Below are 17,100 nucleotides of genomic sequence, written 5' to 3'. Positions count from 1 at the left end.
TTTTTTTCTTAACAGAGTACGCCCGTTGGCTCTTTCATATTAATTCAAAAAAGAAAACTATATTCATTCATTAACATAATCACTCTCCCTTTTTATAAGATTCTCAATATGATCACCATATTCATTCGGAAATTAATCCTCCATGCCCTGCATGCAGTCTCTTCATATGTACTATATCTCCAAACGTCTATCACCTCAGCCACCTCCTTTCTTCTCCCATTCAAGTAAAATAATAATAATTAAAAAAATTCGAGACGACCCGCAACGTCCGAATTTCCCTAAAGGGAGGCTTCTGCTTCCCGGGGTATGTGCTTGTTTGCGGCTCAATCGTCTGTTAGGAATCGGTCCCTTTTAGTCCCACCTTTTCCATGAGTAAAAAAAGAAAAAAGGGAATAGCAACGCCCCAAAGAAAAAAAGTGCAGGTTGTGTTGGGCCTGAGCCGGGATCAATCTAGCATCGGCCCATAATTCCTGCCCGTAAATTTTATAGACCATGTATGTACGCAACAGAACATCAGGATATCAAAAACCCACGATTTCACTGTTAGAACACTTTCTCGTCGTTCCCAGAAGCCCTGAGCAGGATTTTTTCTCAGGTTTCAACTGCCCTTTGTCCTTGAAACAAAAAGCGCAAGCATGCGGAAATCCCATCCGACGAATATGCTGGAAAACAGTATTTACTCGGCATTATCCCGGGTATCGCGAACCCCCACTGGGATCCAACGCAGTCCCTGCAGGGCCCGACGGGAAAGCACGATTGTGATTAGCATTCCAAACATCTTGTGCCGTGAGACCTGCCGCCGGGTAATCTCGCGAAAATTGGCTGTCCCAAAATGCACCCTTTTTTTGCACAAAGAACTACCTTCAGCTTATGTTCACGCAAGCGGCCAGGAGGGGAAGAACACACTTACCCAGCCAAATTGGACCGGCGCGTCGATCATGGTCTCCATCATCTTGTAGGCCGGATTCGGCGGCATTCCTGTCGTCATCGGTTCTAGCGCCCCCGTGCTGCTTTCGTGTTGAAGCACAGCAGGTGGCTGCTGGTACACGGTGTCAGGCCGATACTGAAACTGCGGCGGCTGTTGCTGTTGATTGTCTATTTGATTGTCGACTGCATCATTAGCCACACTATTCCGGTGAAGATATCCTTCAGTGGGCATACCGATCATATACTGTGTAGTCGCCACCGGCGGACATTCCATCGGACTGTCGGTATACTTCTCACCATGTACACTCTGCACCGGGCTAACGGAGCTCGACATTTTAGATGCAAAAGTCTCCTTAGGGACTTCTGGTGGGCTTGATGCTTGCCTAGCGTTGTGAATGGTCACATTCACAACAGTTGCTGCTGTCAACGCTTCCTTTGAGATCGACCGGTACGTTTCCCAAATATACAGGGACTGCTCTAAGGCCTGGATCTTAGCCTCCAGAGGCACAGTCTGACTGCCAAACGCCGTAGTGTGGTTGCCTGATGCGCCGGCATTCTTTAGCAGATGGTCCACATCCTGGCACACAATCATCGTTGCCAACAGGTTCTCCCGGTTCAGATACATCAGAAGCTTCCATCTCTGCGAGAACAAGCTTCTGCCGGGCTGACTTTCCTGATGTATGAGCTGCTGCTGCGAGAGCATACGCAAGGCGGCGTCCACGCATGTTTCTCGCGAATAGGCATACGTCGGATCCGGCAACGTCAGATATTTCCGATGCAGTGTGCATCTTGCTTGCTCATATAGCGACTCAAACGACAGTCGCTGAAGGAACGTCAACGGTTCGTGTGTCTCTGGGCCTTGCCCTAATTTATAAAACGTTGGCAACTGCTTATAAATGTTGACCAGTTCCCGATCGTAATCCATAACCGTCTGATATGGGGGCTGTGTGGAAGAATTTGTCAGATCGCTGATCTTCCCGAGCATCCTGATCAGGCGCTGCCTCGCGATAACGTAGGTAACCGCCGTGGGTTCGATCGCTGGTCTCGGAGGTGGAAGTTCTTTGGAATCCTCTGAGAAATCTTCTTCTCGAAGATTTCGAGGCGGTGCGTTGTCGGCCTGAGAATCATTTATCAATCTCGGAATCCCCACCTATCCCAAAATTAGCCTACGAATTCCTTTTGTCGTGGTACACTTCGTACCCCAACAGATATCGTCAGATCAAGCTGTACAATGACAGCCCACAGCCGCCGGCGCATCTCACCCGCAAACGGAGTAAGCTCCGGGTAGTGGCGCGCATCTCTGTGATAGCCCATGCGCAAAGCCAGGCTGACAATCGTAGCAAGTAGAACGGGAAATCCATGATCAAATTCCCCCCTTCGAAGGCGTTCACAAGCAAGGTATAAGATCAAACACGGTAGATTGTACTTCCCCGCTTTGGTGTAATTTCCTGCTAAGAGACAATCTGCAGCCTTTTGTCGATAGATGGTAGCGTCTAGCCTTAGGGGCTTCTCGCGTTCGGGATCGACATTCGAGAGGAGGAGAAAACTTGACGAAAGAGATAGCATGGCAAACAGTAAACCAAGCCATATCAGAGACGCGGTGGCGGGATCGGCCCAAAAAGCTTCGTACTATATACTTGTGTTAGAGAAGCCATGCTCACTTGTCCGTATATATGATTTAACAGAGCTCTTCTTACTTCTTTAAAAAACGTTGGAGAATGCAATATCACTACTAGTATATCAGAATCTCGTTAACCCAGGCGCCGTGCGGGAAAAACCTACATGGTGATACTTCCATATTCTCGAAAAAGTAATGGACCAGCGGGTCCGCAACTGCACGAGACGGAACGGACTCGTATAGGTCTGCGATGTCAAGGTGTTTTTTCGCACCCACGAGCAGGTCAATCCCATCCTCGTCGTCAAAATCCTCAGGGCGATCTGTAAAAGGAGACTCGCTACTCTCAGGTATAACCTCTTTCAAAAACCCTATCTGGAAGCTCCAGGCGTCAGCTTGCCACAGTTGGAGGACGAAAGAAAGAAAAGGCAATGCATCAAACCTCATCCAGAACCGCTTGCCAGGTCGAGTTGCCAAAGTAGCTTGTGCCGTTTTCCTTGATGCTCAGGCGGCCCACCGACTCGGTCACTTTCTGTGGCTCCCCTGGAGCATCGGCATTCTCAGCCGCTGTGGAGTCTTTCTGGTTGTTTACCAGATGAAGCACCACGTCCTCGAGGTGGTGGATGCGTTCAATCAGGCTGTTGAGATAGGCCGGATACTGGCGTGTTGACGGCGTAGACTTGGCGTGCGTGGGAGCACGGGCATAGATACACGATTGGCCTCTTTTCGAGCAGTTCTGGCACGGCTGGCTCCGGTCACATCTCAACCTAGGCGGACAAAACGCATCAGTACACAGCCTGGCAACAAGGACGGGAGGAAGCAGCTGTACTTTCTGTGCCTGCACAACATGCACGACAGCTGGGCCTTGTCACGACGGCGGCCATTGGGTGGCGATACTTTGGGCGGTGGAAGTTCACCGGCAGACTGAGGGGAGGTGGCCCTGGACATTTGCTCACAGTTCTCAATGCTGATGTTAAGTGCCTCGAGCGGAGAGGATGGCCCGTCTTATGGCCGCATTTCACCAACAGACCTGGGCAGGCAAGCTTTAAGGAGTGGCTGCAACGAGCATATAGAAGCAGTGAGTGGGATGGACAAAAGCTTGGGAGACGGACGTAAAGACAGCCACATATACGGCTACAATTTCAACTCAAACTGCCGGTTGATTTTGCGTTTGAATGGCAAAAAAAGGATAACGCAAGGCACGGTTTGGGCAAACCGGCGAGGCCATTCTTTGGGGATGGTGTCACAGGAGAGGCATTGATTCACGTGTGGACGAAGCTCTCGAAGAAGCAATTCTGGAACCAGGACAGAGCTGGCGGCGGTAGTGGTACCCGGCACGTCACCGGGGAATTGGTGTGCGCGCAGGTACCACTCCCAGGCTGTCCCAGCTGTTGACGGCGGCGCATAGAAGCTCTGGCCCCCCACAACACCACTTGCCGAATCCAGCGCCCTCAGCGCAGACGGGCCAATCACAGCGGCGATCCCCAAAGCTTCGGGGGCCGAGCCTGCTGGAAGAGGCAATGATTCGGGTGTTCGCCAGTCCCGCCTTCCGAAGTGGATGCTCGAGTGTGCCGGGCCCGAGCACAATTCACCGCTGCAGCCAATCAGAGCGCAGAGCCACGGCCGTCATGCGCGTTATGTAAGCAGGGTGTTGTGGCGGCTGTCAGGGGGGAAGGAAACGACGACAACTCGTTGCTGCTCAGGCCTGCTGTGCGCAGAACGTGGATTGGGCTCGTCCACGCGGGTTGCTCTTCAGGAGTAGAGCAGCAGCCGTCCTGCGTAACCATCCCTACCCCGAAATTCGACAGTGACAGCTCTCGAGGCACAGGCACGCCCCGGAGAAGACTGCGCACAAACCATATATTCGGGTCAAAGCGACTCTTAATGCCTGTATTATTATTCTCGATCGACCTTGAACCAGGCGGGCGGTAGTACTATCAGGGGGTCAGTGCTTGACACGGCGGAGGACGACGTTCGCGTGCCTCGTGCTGCTGGATCTATACAGCCCACTGTGTTCATGTACAGGGCACGGCGTGGGGATCAAACCGGGCTGACCTTCGACGTCATGGGGTTGAAACTGAAATGGCGAGGGGTGCGAGCCTCGTTCCAAACGCAAATCTAGTCCTGGTCCCGAATTTTCTGACAGCCCAGGGATCGGCTGCATCACACGGCCAGATCTGAAATTGCTTGCGGCGCCTTGATCAAACACTTGGTGTGTTTCGAGTCCGCTTGCTTCAAGGAGGGCCGATCATGATTCATCTCTGGTAGGTATGCTACCAGCTCGCCAGCCGCAGCTGGCGACATCTCTAAACCTCAACAGTGACCAAACGTCCCGCTTTCTTGCCAAAACCATGGGTCCTGGAGACAGCAGGCAACGTTCACAGCGGCCATGCAGTAAACGCAAACGGAAAGCCGGTTGGTCAAGAGGTCCAGGCCAACACGCAATCTTCAGAGCAATGCTTTTCAGGTATAGCCAAATTGAGAACCAAGCCAGCTCGTTCAACCTGACAGAGTGTTTCAGGAAGCCAACACAGGGGCTTTCCATAGTAATATTCTCCGGCCAGGGCAATTGCTGCAGTAGGAAATTCAAGTTCGGAGTGACTCCGCAAGCTGGCTGATGCCTTCGCTTTCTTGCGGTGTTATGGAGGGCTCCAGGATATCTCCACGTGGAGGGCCTTTGGGCAGGATTGGTCAGAATTACCCCCTTTATCAGTCACAGCAGGCACAGGAGTCACAGCCGCCCGGAAGATGGAAGAAGGCAATGGCGATTCACTGCGCTGATCGAGCACGCACATTTGCAACCCATGAAGGCTTGCGGCCTGCCAGGGACGATGCTGTGACTCGTAATAATAATCGTTGTGGTGTGATCCTACTGTTACAGCGAAGCGATCCATTCGCCGAACATTCCCAATACCGCCTCCGTACCATTGATACACAGCCAACCGCCCCCAGATACTGTACCAAATACGCGCCACCAACAACTCTGTAAGAAACTCGACTTTTTTTCTCTGTTGCGTTTCTTCAACCACAAAGCAACGCACAGCCATCGCTCAACGCCAACCAACCTAACCACATGTGCTTTTGTGGATATGGGCAATCACAGTCGCGAGCCTGGGGAGGGCTTCCAGAAACCGCCCTTCGTCAGGGTTCAAGCCACGTACTCTGGCCGGATATGGCGCCCCCAACATCTCGCCTGTCCCCCGTAGTGACGCACCTGATATAGCTTCTCATGATCTCTTAACGAATCGATGCACGCCGTATTTATTTCTAATAATATAGAGGCCCGTTAATATCTTTGGCAGAGCTAACAAACGGCAAGGGGAATGGCAAGTGTGATGATCCCATGTTGAAATGCATCTTCGGTCTCCGCCCACTGGGTCGATTGGAAATTGTCGCGAAATATATTCCATCATCGTCCATATTTCACTTCCCGTCGCGGCACCCAAACGACTCTTCCCCTAACCGTTCCTTTATCTTTTCACCCCCCTTTTCTTTCACTCACATCCACTCCTTCAAGTCACCACCGGCAGAGCCTTGATTCCTTCATTCCTTCCTTGCTGAAAATGCCCTTGCACACTGCTCTCTGACCCTCGCCCTCCCGGCGCCCGTCTCGCCTTTTTCCTTCCGCGCTGCCATTTCCCGCAAAACCGAGCTTTTTCGGCTTTTGATCGCTCCCACAGCTTCGCCGCCACGCGCATAACTCTTTCGCCATCCGCCCTCCCGCCATCCGACGAAGCTTATATCTCAACAAGGGCATCATCTTTTTCGCCAGAAATCTATTTATCCAGACAACTTCTCGGGATTCCTGTCAGCCCTATGACGTTTCCACCCACACTCCCTAGCTGCATACAGATTTCGCCAAAGTCAATTCGCGATCAGACGGAGCAGTGAGCCCAGCGAACGCGCCCCCTAGCAGCCCGCCCATACAAATCGCGATCGTTCGAATTCCTCCTTGTTCTCACTTTCTCGCGGAGTCATCAATAACCACATTTTTTTTTTCCCTCAATGAATCTTGGCGGCGGAATCCCGGTGGATCGCCATCAAGCTTTGGTGGTGAAGCCTCCGTCCGATGCCAAGCCCGCCCATCCGCCCGCTCTGACCGTGTCCACAAATCCCACTCCGCCCCTCACTCCCGTCGCGGACGATCGCTCGCCGATCTCGTTTTCCGGGGTGCAGGCCAGTGGTTCTGACCGACGACCTGTCCTCTTGGGCCCTTCCGCAGCATCGAGAGGTATTTCCCAGCCGACTATTTTAAAGAATCCGCTCGAGTTTGGATGGGATTTGGAAGTACAGCGGAACCTCCGCGGTGATCCCGTCGAATTTGGCCGTGGTGCGTGGAGTATTGTGTACAGCGCTGTTTGCCAGGAGCCGGAGCCAGTGTCTCCTGCGAGCAATGTATCGACGAATCTCAACAGCCAGCCCGATCGGGTGTTCGCTGTCAAAACGCCACTGCGAAAAGATGCTTACCGAATATTGAAGGCGGAGGCCTTGCTTCTAACTCGTTTATCCACGATACCTGGGCACGAAAGCCACCTTGTCCCGTTCTTGGGCTACGTTTCGCCCTCTCATTCTCTCGTGATGGAAGCATTGCCATTGACTCTCGCAAGCTATATCACATCGCGCGCGGCGATTGCTCGAGATAATTTCTCCACCAAGACCATGTTCGATCCTATCGTTGGCATGTCAAAATGGCTATCCCTCTCGTGCCATCTAGTCAAGGGACTTGCGTGGCTGCATGACGCTGCCGAAATCGTGCATGGAGACGTCAAGCCGCAAAACATCCTCTTGCGAGAGCAGGATTCAAAACGCGAGGACACCTTTCCATTCGATCTGCTGTACGTCGATTTCACCTCATCAGACGATCTCTCTTCTTCGGCTGCATGCCCCAAGGACCACGGACTGGCACTGTCAGCCTTGACGCCTCCTTTCGCCGCCCCTGAATTACTCACCATCTCAGCCCTCAAATCATCCACTCTCGCCCCTTCAAAAGCATCAGACGTCTTTTCTCTTGCCGTCACCCTTCTAACAGCCGTGACGGGCGATTTGCAACTCTATCCTGGGGCAGGTAGTATGCAGTGTCTAGCAATGTCGAGGGACGGCCATCGCGTGCTGGATTTCGTGCGAAGCGGCGTCAATTGCTCGAGAGTCCCTAGAAAGGGCACGGTCGAGCGCATATTGTCACCAGCTATTGTGAAAGATCCCAATAGTAGGATTCAACCCCTTCAATGGCTGGATCTGATCGATTCCGGAAGAGAAGACCTGTTCCCTTTGCCGCCGTGATTGCTTTGTATAACATGTTCTTCCTTTTTTTCTGTTTTGTGAGCACAGGCGTGGGGTTTGGTTTCGGTGCAATATCTCATGATTCACTCTTGCATGTTGCTTATGTCGTCGGATGATGCGTTCATTGACTGGGGTTCTATTCTATTCGCACCTTGTTGAGCAACCAACAAGCTAAACACAGTTCACCCAAACACTGTGTTTTTATGATTTCCGCATGGTTTTCAAAGTGTATGCGACGTTCCATGGCACTAGACTGTTCCGATGATTCCACTTTGACCATGGATACCGGCTACGTCTTCATTTTGATACCCTCGCTTATGATGACAAAAAAACATGTATGTACGAAGATCTGGAGGCCTTCCGGGACTCGTCCCGCCTTTGCTGGTTTGAGGAAGCGATGTGTCTTGCAGGATATGGCTTCCCTCGTTCGCGAGTTCGGCCTGCTCCTACCCTGTCGTCGAGCACCCGCCTTCTTGTTCTCTTAGCGATTGATATGCGTTCGCATGGACCCCGGATGGTTGGCAGATTCTTCCCCGTGCTCATTCTCATTGTATCCTAAAAGTATCTATCCTTGTTCTCCTACAGTTCAGGTATTTTTATCTTTCAATGATCTCTTCAGGCTAGATAATATCTTTCCTCGACTCACGCCCCAAATCTTCGAATTTTATGGAAAGCATTGGTCGGTTTGTCCGGAAAGCGTCCTCTCTACTCATTCAATTTGGCGGAAAACGGCGTAAACTTCAACTATCACCCGACATGGTCCAAAAGCGCTGTATCGCGGGTTCAGAGACATGCCCATTTGCCGAATCCAAAGAGATGCCACTTCGACAAGCCCCTCCAGAATGGCTCTCTAACAGCTCCGCGTTCGCTTCGCAACTAGACCCTGAGGGTGTATCAGCGCTCTATCCTCCCCTCGAACCGGCCGTTGTTGATGGATCCACGAACGTCGATGTGCCGGTCACGCCACTTTTTCCTCGATTATTCATTTATCGTCCCGGTGGAGATCGGGTCCCGCTCATTGCCGTTGATGAGCTACCTCATAGCATAGTCATTGCGGGACTCTGGGACTGGGCCAACAATGACAGGTTGCTGGACAATATGGCTCCCGCTTTGCCCTATGAGATCCCGTGGTACGGGAGTTATGATATCCAAATCATGGGGCAATGGGGAGCGGCGAGCGCAGCTAACAGGCACGGACGATTTCCAGCGGGAACGACGTTTGATGCAAATATAGGCCAAGGGCCTGGGGCGGTGCCATACCCATCATCGGACTCTGCGACGCGGTTTAATGATTCTTTGGATGCACATCGTACCGGACCTTCCCCTCAGCCAATGTGGGATTTTCCACGTCCAAGTTCGATTGCTGGATCTCAATATAGCAGCTCCTGCAGATCGGGAACCCCTTGGTCGGCCAATTCAACTACGTTGAGGTGGCCTCGTTTTACGGAGAAGAGAGGGCAAAGCGTCCCAGCTCCTCCAAGGGCACCTGGACAGCCGGATGGGCCTGCTCCCGGAGTGGATAGTTTTGGCCTACCAATGTATCGCCGCCATTCTGAGCCATTGTAAGATGAAGCGCCTTTTTTCCGGCCTGGCACTTGGGCCTATAGTGGCTAAAGGGTGATTTTGCTGCAAGGATGAGTGAGCAAAATAATGGGCTTTGCTGCGCAGTTATATCAGGTGTATAAGTAGATTATCTTTAGGCTGGCTTGCTGCATTGTGATGTTTGATGGAACTTGCGTTTGTTACTCTCACACTTCTTTACTGGCGGCTCTGGCGTTTATTGGAAATTATTATATCCTCACAATGGCAGATTTTAACTAGAGTAGAAGTTCAAAGATTCAAAAAATAATGATTTCACGCCTAGTCAATTCTAATAGTGCAAGTCTATGTTTGATTAATGTACATTTATATTAGCTCCAAAGTACCCAAGCGCGCTAGAAGCCGCAGGCTGAACCCAGATGCAGTTCAAGCCCTGCCCGACGTAAACGTTGACTCCAATTCGTTCAACCGATGTCCTCCCACCAGCTTCCACAGATCCCGCGCATCCACAGGCTTCATCGGCCACCGATCCCACTCCAGCGCGATATCCCACAACACCTCAGCCGGCAAGACCCTCACCAGCGTCTCCGACAGACAATCCTCACCGTACTCCAGCTGCAGATTCTCCGGCAAGCGCTCGCCGCAATACGACGCATTCACAATGGCGAAGCGGCGCAGGGAGGGTATGGCGCGGACGAGCTCGGGCACGGAGCGGCCGGGGAAGAAGGGGCGGAGGAGGGTGCGGTCGACGGCTTTGGCGGTGCCACGGGAGATGGCGCGGAGGAGGTGCTGGAAGACGGTGATGATGTTGAGGTAGGCGTCGCGGGGTTTGTGGGCGGCGATGTGTTGCTGAAGGGTGTGGAGCATGGGGGAGGACGGGTTGGGGTGGAAGTCGAGCAGGGCGCAGGGGGTCTGGGGGTGGAATTCTGTGGGTTGGACGCGGAGGGGCTCGTAGGGGCGGCGGTCCCAGAAGAGGAGGCGGGCGGTGCGGTTGGGGTTGGTGAGGTTTTGGGATTCCTGGTAGCGTTGGATGGCGTGGGATTGGGCCAGGGGGGTCAGTTGGGAGTAGAGCTCCTGGCGCTCGGAGACCAGGGCGTCCAGCTGGGAGACGAGGGCGGTGGTGCGGGCGGGATATGGTCTGCCATTGTCCATGATGGTGCGGAGTTGGGAGCGGATGGAGTCTATGGCGAGGTTTTTGCTGGCGGCTTGTTCGATTATCGGCACCTGTCTATTTTCGAGGAAGAGCCGCTTTCGATAAAGGGTGAAGCGTTTGGCCTTTTCAGGGTCCGGGACTCTTGTGGATTTAGGATTGGCTTCCTTATGTTGTCGCCATTCTTCATAGTATTCGAGATACTTGTCGTGCCAGTCCTGCTTGGGCCGGTCGTAAACGGTTATAGGTCTCTTTCTTATCATCAATGGCGCAGGTGCCTTTTCTATTGGCTCTGGCTGCCGGGACGAAGCAGTTAAGATGCCTGCTGCTTTCGCGCGCGCAGCAGTTTCTTCCACGGATTGCTCCCAACAGGGGCCTCCTTTTATGGCAGCATTGTTGCTTTCAAGAGTGTCTCCCGTGAGTTGAACCAGCTCCGACCCCACTGCCTCCGACAGTACCGCCCATCTCCTCCGGTTGAACAGGGCTCTAGGTAGTAGTGTCCTGGCGTCTTTTTCGGCGAACATGGTGATCATCCGCACCAGACCAAACTGGTGGAAGAGCGTTTGATCAAGACAGGTTTCCAGATGTCGGAAGAAAGTTATGCTCCTCGTCGCATAGTTCCGTCGGTGGCGTGTCAGGTTTGCCAGCACTAGCAAAGAGGGATTGGCCTGGCACGCTCCCTTGGGGCCCAGATCGCGCTGGAGTTGCTCGGGGAGGTGTTCGGGTGAGAACAGCTTGTTAATCGAGTTCTCATCGAGAGGGTCCCATGGTAGAAGCGTGTAGCGTGAACTGCGTTCTAGCAGGGGTTTTAAATGGGGGAGATATGTCTTCTCGTGCGGTTCAAGGAGGATATGGCGTCGCGGGCTGAGGAGCGTGTTGATTTTCGTTGAGAAGAGGCCGGTGCCGGGGTAAAGGTCGATGATATCGATGGGGCCATTGCTGGAGAAGCTGGGAGCGAGTCTCTCGAGTATATCGTCTAAGAAAGCGGTTAGCACTCTGCAATTTTCACGGCGAGTATCTCTAGGCTTCTGACCGCAAAGCTGTTCACTGGCGATGTGGATGGAGTGGCTGTCTCGAGCTGGTGCTGAGAGACCGGGCGAGCAGGAATATCGGCGGACGGACGTCCAACCGATCGGCGTTGGCTTCCACGAAAGACACCTCCGCATGAGTTCTTTCAGCAGCAATTGGGGAGCATCGCAGGGTTGCTCAGCGTGTTGCGGATATCTGTTTGCTTGCGACGAGAAGCTGCTTGGCGCCGGCGAGGTGACATCAGAGGAAGAAACGCGGTCGCCTGAAGAGACAGACTCAAAGCCAGCACTCGCACAGCGTCAATCGCGAGCAGACGATGGGGATGGGCTATCGATGGCCATCGCTTTGAATGTGAATCGAAGAAGCTGGCAGCACGAACTCGGTAGTTATTAGCTCACTGAATATCAACCTTGGGAGAGACGAGCTGGTTGCGATCCTTCACCAGCTATCTACTTAACTAGCGACCGAGCTCCGTTCATTCTTCTGTCACCCTGCTCTCTCAAGTCAAGGATAGAGGCTTCTCCATCGACTCTATCTCGCCGGCAGCAGCCATGATTCCGCCTCTCAACGTTGCGGAGATTGCTCGCCAGGCCGCAGAGTATGACTTTGACCCCGCCGTGAAGCTGCACTACTGGCTCAGAACGGCTACATCGCTGGTGAAAGAGGTTGCACTGCCCGAGTTCCCCAGCCTGCTATAGCACTGATGCTGACCCTTGACCTTGTACTCAGGCAGCCGTCTACGAACGAGAAGGAAATGACCAGCAGGCATACCTGCTGCTCTTCAGGCACGCTCAACTCGTCCTCGTCAATGTGATCAGACACCCGCAAGCCATCGATCCAGCCTATCGACGCGGTGTAGCCGAAGCGCGGCGGGAAGTGCAGCACTCCCTGGAGCGATTGGAAATCCTCAAGCCCCGGATCAACCAGCGTTATGAACAGTATATTCAGGGCCTTCGCGACAACGAGTCCCGGCAGACTCCAGCCTCTCAACTGCGGAATGAAGTGGCTACGTCGCGCAGACCTGAGGCCCTTGACCCTGCTATAGCCGGGCGAGCATTGCCCCTTGCCGCTGCAGAGAATAAGGATTTGGCTGTGAAGCTTGCGCAAACGGAATTGAGACGAAGAGCGGCGGCCAAACTAGGGCGATACCTGAATGAGGGATATCACTCGCGGCAGCAACACAAAACAGCGCCGTACGGTCAAGACCAGGGGGATGATGGGACAGATGGAGATGACCTGGCTGGACGGCTTCGAGAAGTGCGGGCCAGAGTTGAACAGGATCAGTCGTATAACAGAAGAGCACTACCTTTCCAGGCTACTCGAGACCAGGCTCCGTCGCGCAGGCCTGACTTGAACCATTCGACGACGACCTATAGATACCCTGCCGTTCCTGGACAAAGCTCCTTCAGTATCACTGAAACAATCCCACCCGTCCCCAGCAAAGAGCTCGTTCAACCGCTTCCGCTACAGCCTCCAACTCCTCCCGCCAAACTCCCCGAACTCCCCTCGGACACTATCCCCATCCCGCCTGCAGCTGGACCACCAATTCCCGGCAAGATCGCACACACCACCACCGACACCCTCTCCCCCGAGCCCACTCGCCAAAGCAACAACATCAGCCCATCCTCTTCAGACCTCCAGCCCTCCACATTCACCTTCAAACCGTCATCCTACCTCGAAAACGGCACCCCCCTCCGCACCATCTTCATCTCCCCCGACCTCCGCAAGGGCTTCCTCGAAATCGCCCGCCCCAACACCCTCCGCAACCTCGAAACCTGCGGCATCCTCTGCGGCTCCCTCATCTCCAACGCCTTCTTCATCTCCAAGCTCCTCATCCCCGACCAGGAATCCACCCCCGACACCTGCGAGATGATCAACGAAGCCGCCGTCTTCGAGTACTGCGACGCCGAAGACCTCATGGTCCTCGGCTGGATTCACACCCACCCCACGCAGACGTGCTTCATGAGCTCGCGCGACCTGCACACGCAGTCGGGCTATCAGGTCATGCTGGCGGAGAGCATAGCGATCGTGTGTGCGCCGAGCAAGACGCCGGATTGGGGGGTGTTTCGGCTGACGGACCCGCCGGGGCTGAAGACGGTGTTGGCGTGTACGCAGAGTGGATTGTTTCACCCGCATGGGGAGGCGGATATCTACACGGATGCGCTGAGGCCGGGGCATGTATTTGAGGCAAAAGGGTTGGAGTTTGAAACGGTGGATTTGAGGAAGCGATGATTTGGGAAGGGCTCCTTGTGCTAAAGGATTCTACGCGTGGGTTGCGGCCATGTGTGTGGGTTTCTGATGCTCCTGGTGTCATATCATGTTTGAATGATTGAATGAAATCATGTAGAAAGCCATGCATTTTCGTTTTTATGCCGTCGATTTCTGAAGTTAAATTCCTAGCATATTAGATATCCATGGTGTTCATCGCTTGCTCTACGTATCTAGATGTATATATTATACGAGTGTATTTTCTCTTTCTCGTTCAAACGGCAAGTATTGAGACGATCCAATATGCTCTAAAAGACAGCGTCTGTGAAGCATCGAAGTTCATACTTCATCTCCAAATATCAGCGACATATTCTTTCCAACCGTCTTAATCCCATCGAGCGACCTCTATGACATCGACACGGCCGTCGAACTTATGAAGCGAGAGAGTGAGTAAACGATAAGTATATAGCTGCTAACCATCAAGATCACCGCCCAATACATTCTATTCAAGCAGCGTTGCTTTCCGATGCGAGCAAATATGTCGCTAGCGCCCAGTCGCCGTCACCGCTGGATAGCTTCGCCCATATATCATCTGGATTAAATCCCTTCTCGTCCGTCACTCTCCAGTTGGGACTTTGACCCATCTTTAGCCAACTAAAATCATCGATGTTGGACCAGCTATCCTTCACGGTGAATTCAACAGAATCCTTGAGCTGGATATTCCGCCATTGTTAGTACAAGCTTCGCTAGGATACATGAAAGATAGAAATCTTGTTGTAACCTACCAATGGGTTGGGGATATGATTGAATCGAATGTTGTGACAGTTTTCGATGATAGGAGTGCTCGAACAGCCAAGATAGACTGTAACATCGCTGCAGTCGTGCATTCTGAATTGATGGCATGATACAGCGAGTACCGAGTTTCTGACTCCGGTAATATGTGCTGCGCCTTTTACTTCACCACACATAAGTAAGCTGTCAGTGACATCTTTTATAGCCATCGCGGCAAACGGGAGTCCATTGATGAGATCGATTACAGAGCGCTTCAAAGAAGTGATGGAAACAGGGACGGTTCGATGTCCTATTGGACTTGATAGGATAAGATGCACGTTGGTTCGTGAGTCCACAGATATCGTTGACGCGTCTGACGGTATAGTGTGCTTTGCAGTGGTTGCCCCGTTGGCCGCATCTACCGTAGTTCGCTCAGCCAAAGAGGAAGAATTTCTACCCAAACCGCTGGTATCTAATCCAGGGATGGCAGGAGAACGAGTGTCAAGAGGGGTTACGGTAAGTGACGATTCCATGGACGAGTTGTCGCTGGAGCGGTAGCCGGGGATATGTCGACGGCCTTGAGCATCGAGTTCGGCCATGTCCGCCAGAGATACTGCGGAGGGATTCTTGCGTGCAGTTTTAAAAGCAAACTTTTGCCTAGGAGCAATGGCCGCCCGAGTCTCCGCTAGTTTCTCTTGAAGAGCTTTGATCGCCTACAAAGTGTAAGAAGAGTATAGAGAGAAGCTCAACGCCTGGACTGAAAAGGGTGATCCCGGGTTGGAATTATAAGAATTCGGGTTGATTCCGAGGAACATACTTCAGCATATATGCGTTGGTCATAGGGCGGTACGTAACTGGATGCATCTTGAACCTCGCTCGACAGGCGCGATATCCCGGCAAGACAATGGTCGATAGCATCCCTAGTTTCCCCTCCGGCCGTCGAAGTAAAAGGGAGGCGATCCATCTCCTCCTGCAAGGCTGGAATCCAAAGCATATTAGTTGAAGAACGTCTCTGGCGGAATGAAAGAGAGACGGAGACGTACCGGTAATCTCCTGCTGGAAATAGCGGAAGAAACGATCGTTTAGCGAGGACTCTTGCTTGTTCTTGCTAGCACCCCCGCAAGGTGCCTCGCCCGGTGCCTGCGTTTGGGATGCCATAGTTCACTGGTACGTTCCGGTAGAGCAACGAAAATAGAGGAGGAAGCTAGGAATGGCAAGGTAGCAGGACGTTCCAGAATGCTTTTAAATAATCCGGCGCAATATGGAGGGATCTATGATGTGATAGCCAGAGAGTCAGAAACGTTTAGACCAGCAGTCGAAGTATGGCAACGTACCAAGGATCAGCGAAGCGTCCCAGAAATTTGACTCCGTACCGCGTTTTGCAGCCTATAGTTGAGCTAGCCTGACTCCGGTTCTGGGCTGTAGATGCAGGTGTGAGCCCCAATCGTCGAGGTGATGCAGGAGAAACGAGACGGTGGCTCGACATCGCGTGCTCGATTGTTGGAAACGGAAGCTTGCTGACTCGCTAGCTCGGCGGTTCGGCGGGAGGCTAAATTGCGGGGTGCCGGGCGCCTGGACGGTCACCTGACAGCCCCTGCTCATGGGCCCTGGCCGCTAATCCTGGCGCTGATATATTGGCTACGACAAGTGCTCTATGAGTTCAGATTCCTCTACAACACCCGACGGACCAACCTGTTTCGAATCGGTTCCTAAGCAATGAATGAACAAGGCATTATATACAGTCACATCAATCAAAATATAATAATTACATCTATAGACGAGAATTTGATATTCAATCTCGCGTACTTTTGAAAGCATCGGCCATTCCAATGTCCGCTCTCACGCGCCTGTATCCAACATCGCATACCTCTCATTCTGCTGCCACGCCATTGTTCGCACCCACTCATTGGAGCTTTGTGCCCAAGTCTCCAGCATCGCTTTCACATCATCGCTCGCAGCGACATCCTCCACCTTCAACGTCTCCACGAGACCGGCTGAGAGTACCACCTTGAGATTCCCAGGAATCGACTCATGTTCGTCGCCGGCAAGCTGGCCAATCCGTAGAGCACACTGCAGCCTGTCTTTGGCGGGGACTTTGAGCACCTCTGCCTTGAGATACCCGAAATCTTCAACGCAGGAAGGAGATCGCGCACACTCAGATACCAGCTCGAGGACTCGGCTCGTGAAGATATCGTAGCGTTCCCGCTGATGAGTTATGGAGATGTGGAAACGGTAACAGAAGCGCGTGAATCTCGATTATGGGTGGTAGAATTGGCCGGATTGCGGTTGGGAACCTTTTGACCCATGGACGCCGTGCGAAAGGTCCTTTGAGCTCAGCTGCGAGACGCTCAAGCACCCCGGAGGCCCCAGTTGGGTCTGCTTTGAAGCGAGATTGGGCATTCGCGGCTCGAAATCTCCTTCGAAAGTATGATTCCGTGTTAAATTGTTGTCTCACAGCTAGAACGGGTTTGGGAATGACAGACCCGGGCCCCGTACAAAAATATTCCTTTGGCTATTATCATCCAAGAGGGATCGCCACCCAACACGGCAGAGAGCGTCATCTTTGTGGGGGGCAGAATTT

General features: G+C 52.8%; 6 protein-coding genes across 6 annotated transcripts; 2 read left to right on the top strand and 4 right to left on the bottom strand.

The window, feature by feature from the left end:
- Positions 1–686: 686 nt before the first annotated feature.
- UREG_07642 (uncharacterized protein) lies at positions 687–3,490 on the bottom strand (the record flags this gene model as incomplete). Its single annotated transcript, XM_002582823.1, has 7 exons — positions 687–857; positions 911–1,110; positions 1,162–2,077; positions 2,128–2,549; positions 2,710–2,917; positions 2,985–3,309; positions 3,396–3,490. 7 exons carry the CDS (start codon positions 3,488–3,490, stop codon positions 687–689), a joined length of 2,337 nt encoding a protein of 778 aa, XP_002582869.1.
- A 1,638-nt stretch (positions 3,491–5,128) lies between these two features.
- On the bottom strand, positions 5,129–5,589 carry UREG_07641 (uncharacterized protein; the record flags this gene model as incomplete). Its single annotated transcript, XM_002582822.1, has 2 exons — positions 5,129–5,217; positions 5,244–5,589. The coding sequence occupies 2 exons, from the start codon at positions 5,587–5,589 to the stop codon at positions 5,129–5,131; spliced, it is 435 nt and encodes a 144-aa protein (XP_002582868.1).
- A 958-nt stretch (positions 5,590–6,547) lies between these two features.
- Positions 6,548–9,388, top strand: UREG_07640 (uncharacterized protein; the record flags this gene model as incomplete). The annotated part of the gene is made up of 4 exons (XM_002582821.1): positions 6,548–7,748; positions 8,075–8,157; positions 8,178–8,339; positions 8,447–9,388. 4 exons carry the CDS (start codon positions 6,548–6,550, stop codon positions 9,386–9,388), a joined length of 2,388 nt encoding a protein of 795 aa, XP_002582867.1.
- A 399-nt stretch (positions 9,389–9,787) lies between these two features.
- On the bottom strand, positions 9,788–11,677 carry UREG_07639 (uncharacterized protein; the record flags this gene model as incomplete). The annotated part of the gene is made up of 1 exon (XM_002582820.1): positions 9,788–11,677. The coding sequence occupies one exon, from the start codon at positions 11,675–11,677 to the stop codon at positions 9,788–9,790; it is 1,890 nt and encodes a 629-aa protein (XP_002582866.1).
- A 414-nt stretch (positions 11,678–12,091) lies between these two features.
- On the top strand, positions 12,092–13,707 carry UREG_07638 (uncharacterized protein; the record flags this gene model as incomplete). Its single annotated transcript, XM_002582819.1, has 3 exons — positions 12,092–12,196; positions 12,270–13,570; positions 13,635–13,707. 3 exons carry the CDS (start codon positions 12,092–12,094, stop codon positions 13,705–13,707), a joined length of 1,479 nt encoding a protein of 492 aa, XP_002582865.1.
- A 547-nt stretch (positions 13,708–14,254) lies between these two features.
- On the bottom strand, positions 14,255–15,677 carry UREG_07637 (uncharacterized protein; the record flags this gene model as incomplete). The annotated part of the gene is made up of 4 exons (XM_002582818.1): positions 14,255–14,461; positions 14,534–15,232; positions 15,337–15,497; positions 15,563–15,677. 4 exons carry the CDS (start codon positions 15,675–15,677, stop codon positions 14,255–14,257), a joined length of 1,182 nt encoding a protein of 393 aa, XP_002582864.1.
- Positions 15,678–17,100: the final 1,423 nt, after the last annotated feature.

The sequence above is a fragment of the Uncinocarpus reesii genome, genomic scaffold (assembly GCF_000003515.1).
Source record: "Uncinocarpus reesii 1704 scaffold_5 genomic scaffold, whole genome shotgun sequence".
Taxonomy (NCBI): Eukaryota; Fungi; Ascomycota; class Eurotiomycetes; order Onygenales; family Onygenaceae; genus Uncinocarpus; species Uncinocarpus reesii.
Note: the sequence above shows the minus strand (reverse complement) of the source record. Positions and strands in the feature narration are given on the sequence as shown.